Here is a 5,528-nt window from a genome sequence, read left to right as displayed (position 1 = left end):
GGCAGGGGGTGGGGGGACGGTGGCCAAGGAGCTGACGTGGAACCGCAGAGTTATCTGTCAGTGACTCAAAGCTGTCCTGGCTGCTTCAGGAGGCTTTCCGCAAACAGAATGGTCTTTCAGAGTTGAGTTTACTCTTCAGTATTTTGTAATGTTTAGCTTTTTATTAAAAGACGTTATTTTTCGAAGAGGAAGAGGAGAGGATGCAGTTGCTCACGTCGCAACCTATTCTGAAGTGGTTTGAATGGTATCCCTTAGTAACTTGCACTTGTTTAAACAGACGCGGAGTTGGGCCATTGTCAGAACTAAGTCAGGGAAGTGCATGGGTGAGGAAGGCCAGAATCATTCTTAGTACATTGGCTGGCACTTTAGGAAACTGACCATGAATCAATGGACTCATCTTCATTATATAAATACTTACATAGAGAGAGTGAGCATCTATTCCCACCCTGCATTATTTAATCCATCCTGTTCCTAAGTTTTTATAATCTTGCTGTAAAAAAAAGAGAATGTGCACTGAATCTTAAAACATACAAACAAAAAAAGAGAAAAGTCCAAAATGCTTTGTCCTATATTCTGTTAGATCACAGAAGTGGAGGAAAGCATTAAACTAGTCAGTTTTCATTGGAAATGCTGTAAAGATTTGAATGAAGTCCTGTGAGGCCTTCCTCTCTCCAAGTCTATGTATTTTCTGGAGACCAAACCAGATACCAGATAATCACAAAGAAAGCTTTTTTAATAAGGCTTAAACCAAGACCTTGTCTAGATATTTTTAGTTTGTTGCCAAGGTAGCACTGTGAGAAATCTCACTTGAATGTTATGTAAGGGGTGAGACACAACAGTCTGACTATGAGTGAAGAAAATATCTGGGTCTTTTAGTCAGTTTGGTGCATTTGCTGCTGCTGTTGCTACTGTTTGCCTCAAACGCTGTGTTTAAACAACGTTAAACTCTTAGCCTACAAGGTGGCTCTTATGTACATAGTTGTTAATATATTCAATTAATGATGTCTGACATGCTATTTTTGTAGGGAGAAAATATGTGCTAATGATATTTTGAGTTAAAATATCTTTTGGGGAGGATTTGCTGAAAAGTTGCACTTTTGTTACAATGCTTATGCTTGGTACAAGCTTATGCTGTCTTAAATTATTTTAAAAAAAATAAATACTGTCTGCAAGAAACCAGCTGGTTTAGAAAAATTTAGTATGTGAAGATAAACTACAAGTTACCTTGATATTCTAGTATTTTCAGCACTCCATAAATTCTATTACGTAAATATTGCCACACTATTTTGTGATCTTAAAATTCTTACCAAGGAATAAAAACTTTAATATGCAATATGAGATTGTCTAATAATTAAAAAGACATAATGGATGCTCGATTAATTTTAAAATGTCTGAATACAGGGATGAAAGTCATTCCGTTTCTCAAATATACAACTTTGTCACTGGCATGATATCACACGTTTCCAATCTCTTGCGAGCCTACAGGCTCTGGCTGTGTTTACCTGCTTGTTCCCAATGTATCTTAATGAAAAGTGCAAAAGAAACAACTACCAATAACTTGTGTGGTTTGTTTATGTTAGACCCAACTTGCTAATGTTTTTGTGATTGGTGAATTTTCACTTTCATCTTTGACACCAGATAGCCGCTGTTGTAAAGATCTGGTCTGTCTCCCTTTCACTGGGACCTGTATAAATATGCTACCACTTAGGGGTGCTGCATTCCTCCGTGTATGTGAGCTCCTTAACCTTTATAAACTAATTCTCTTGTGGGACTTCATCATGGAATTCAAATAACAGAAATCATTGCTAGATTTTTCTCAAATCTAAAATCAAATTTGTGATCTGATACCAACTGTGTGACGGGTTGTCAATTTTCAGTTTCAATAATGTTCTTTACCAACCCCTTGATTTTTGAAAGGTGTTGAAATAATAGTCAAAATTTATGAGAGGTAGAAAGAGTGCTCCCTCTGCTGACTTTATGACAACAGAACTGCAAGTCATAGAAAGTGGAGCCAGAAGGAACCTCAGAGATGAGTTTGTCCAGCCCCCTGCATTTTATATGAGGGAAATGAAGCCCAGAGATAGCAAGTAGCTCCCAAAGTCACACACTTACCTGGAGCCAGCATCAGGGGCCAGATACGTTGTATCCCCTTGTCAGCAAACCCACCGCTGTATGCATCTTGAACCAAATAAATTGAATTTGGGCAGTATTCATGAAATGTCATGAATAACCTACAGGAACAGATGAAATAAAAATTAGAAATCCAGGATGATAAAATGTTCTGGCATTTGTATAACTTTCATATAATAAAAAACCTTAGGGTTGGACCAGATAGTCTAGGGTTAGTTTAGTCCAAATGTATATATACCTGCAATGGTGAAATTTTAGCCAAGTTCCTTTATAGTATGTGGGATTTTTCAATTTAAGACAAATATGAATCTTGAGTCAACAGTCCTTCTTACATACAGTATTACACCAATCAAGTTTACATACATATATTTCTCAGCAAACTTTATAATGAAATGATAAGTGGCCTTTTCCCCCAGAAGAGCTAAGCATATTTTTAAGGCACTAGAAACTATAATTCGGTAGCTATTTAAAGTATTTAGTTCCTATCATTGTGAAAACTATTTTTCATTTAGTTCTCTGCAGCTGGTGATGCAGGCCAAAACTTTGGTGACTGCCCATCCATCACCTGAGATTTGTTCAAATGTATGTAAAAGAAGTCTCAGCCTGTTTCTATGTCACAGGTCAATTCTGAACTTCTCGGTGGGAGGTGATTGGCAATTGAGGTTCTAGGAAGGCATGGCTGGGCAGGCAAAGACCTTTTACTTTATAGAAATGAACAGAGCCCTCGTGAATGAATTAAGACTATTTGAATGAATTAAGACCATTAGAATGCCAAAAGGCAGCTGTACTATTATGACAATAGTATTTTACTTCAGATTGCAATCTAATGTGTTTCATTAAAACAAAATCTGTTGGCCCCTCAGATCAATATATTTAGGCGCATTCATTGTTTTGTGTTGTTTTAATGAAGTTCAAAATCATCATACAGTGCATGCTGAAGACCAATGAAGGTTCCAGTTTTGCATAGAATTTAATAGGGAGCCGACACGGAAAATTACCACATATTTTCTGTGAGGAAGGTGGGATTTATACTAAAATCTATGTGCAGCATGTACTATAAAAATATGCTCTTAGGAGTTGGACAAATGGACATTGTCTTAAAATTAGGTTTCTTGCACTTATTCAGTGATTCCACATTGAAAACTCCAAGCAAGTGTAAAACTATCCCTTTTTTAAAGTTGGTACTTAAAAATTCTCTTTTTAGGGATGCCTAATTTATCTGACCTCAGAGAACGATATGTGCCCATGAAACACTGGTTCAGACACTGAACTTTCTATGTTCAAGTGCCAACATTGTTTATCGTTGTTTTCTCCTTCTTATTGTAGTGGAAAGCCTACTGAAATATGTTACACATGTCCTGTAAGATATCGTACAGTATGTCTTAGGGAAAAAAATACCCTGTCCATAGTTAGCCTTTCTCAATAATTCAGGGTCATCATTATAAACATCACTTTTGTACTCTGGGTGTCGTCTGGAAGTATTGGCACCTGCATTAAATTCTTTTTTAGTTCTTCTATCTGCTTTTTATAGATTTTTCAGTCTCTACTCATGGTCAGGCTGCCAGCTGTCACTTCTTGATGTGTCAGAGAGCCTGCCTCTAACTCTTATCTAATTTGCCACTTACCCCTGACTTACTGAGGCCTGAGAAACCATTTAACCAAAACCACACCCATTTAAAATGTGTCTAAAATTAGAATAAATAGGCTCTAACAGAGTACCTGTTGGGCACTTCTCTAAATTGTGTGAGCTTGCAGAAACAGTGAAATGTTTTTCCTCCCAACCTTTTTTCATTTCTTTTAACTTTCACATTCTTAGCCATGTTCCATATCAGAACACTATGCAAAAGCCTTCAGGTACTTTATATATTTTTGATCATTTTATTACATAAAAAACCAGCTTGCTCATGGTTTTATTCCACAACCACAAAATAAATTTCCATTCCAGAAATAAATTATTTGATTTGATGAGCACTTCTTTCAAGTTGATCAGAGTAGGAGACTCGGGGTCATTAGTGAAAACTGATTCAGCTCTCACGTTGATTCACGGATGACCCTGGACCCTGCTTCTGGTGTGTCATCTCCACCTCTGGGTTTTGGACATCTTGGTTGGCAGGTGCAGCGAAAGCATTCTGGGGAACTGGCAGGGAGGGTGTGCAGGCCCAGATGCTGCCTCTGAATTTAGACATAGTCACTGGCCAGCCTCTGGGGAGAGGTTTCATACTCCCCGCTGACTGCAGCATACCCCTCTTCTCCTTGAGCCTGTAAATTCAATAAATGGGTGTGGGTTACAGATACTTGTTTTGCTCCCACTATAAGTGTTTTGCTGTGGTCAGTGTTGAAGAATAAAATATTAATCGTCTCAGAAGATCTCAAAGTCTAGTGGGGGTGACAGACCCACCCTAAAAATGGGTTATAATGAAACATGGCAAGTGCTTATTTGGGGGTGAGTACAATACTTGGGAGTGAGGGTTGCTAACTTCATCTGGGTGGGTCAGAGGAGGCTGTTAGAATATCTGGGTTTTACAGAATAAACAGGTACGTGAGTCCATGGGGCGCTCTCCGAGGAGAAGGCTCGGGCACACTCTGGTCCTGTACTAAGAACCAGGACAGTTTAATTGATTATATTTTACTTGAGTCTAAGCAAGGATCTCCTAACTTCTCAGTCTTTACAACTTGACTGTCATACTGGCTCTCACCATCATCTTCTCCTGAGGGTCTGAACCATAAACTGGGACTAGGGGGTCATGGTATGTCCTACTGCAAAGGATATAGCATTCATAGGAAAAAAGAAAAACAAAACAAAACAGTATCTTGAAAGCAGCTCTGTCTCACCTCACCCACCTGTCTTACAAAGAAACTAAGGGTGATTTCTTTCCTTTCCAATAAGGGGAATAACATGATGATGAGAGAGAGAGAGAGAGAGAGAGAGAGAGAGAGAGAGAGAGAGAGAGAGAATCCCAAGGCCTGTTTTCCAAAATCTCTTGGACAAAACTGAGGCAAGCAATGTAGCCCAAGGTCACAAAGCTCAGTGAGTAGCAGAACCAGGATTGGAACCAGATTATTTGGTTGAGCCCACTAGTCTTTATACTATTACCCCACAGTAATGGTAACAAGGAGGGGACAGGCTGCAGTTTTCTCAGGGAATGAGTTCAGTTAGCCCATGCCAGGTCCTAAGAGGCCAAAGTATACTTTGTTGGCGGAGAAGGAAAGATTATCAAGGTACTGGCCTTTCTAAATTACGGCATAGAACATGCAATAATTATGACAGAGAAATTCTGGAATAACAATTTCCAAGGTCCTCTACAAAGAACCGCATGATTTTACTGTCTACTCACTTTGGAGATATCCAGAAATGTGCCTTCCCTGGGTTGGAAGTCCCCACCTGATCTGTCTGATCA

The 5,528-nt window shown here is 38.9% G+C and overlaps 1 protein-coding gene across 1 annotated transcript in view; it reads left to right on the top strand.

Annotated features, from left to right (window-relative positions):
• Window positions 1-3,471, top strand: part of BHLHE41 (basic helix-loop-helix family, member e41) — a 6,824-nt gene extending 3,353 nt beyond the window's left edge. Inside the window, exon 6 of the mRNA XM_014544238.1 lies at window positions 3,457-3,471. Coding sequence (XP_014399724.1) covers window positions 3,457-3,471 — 15 coding nt within the window. The remainder of the gene's footprint in view (window positions 1-3,456) is intronic.
• Window positions 3,472-5,528: the final 2,057 nt, after the last annotated feature.

Source organism: Myotis brandtii, unplaced genomic scaffold, assembly GCF_000412655.1.
Source record: "Myotis brandtii unplaced genomic scaffold, ASM41265v1 scaffold358, whole genome shotgun sequence".
Lineage (NCBI taxonomy): Eukaryota > Metazoa > Chordata > Mammalia > Chiroptera > Vespertilionidae > Myotis > Myotis brandtii.
The sequence above is the reverse complement of the archived record's forward strand: the minus strand, read 5'-3'. Positions and strand labels throughout refer to the sequence as shown.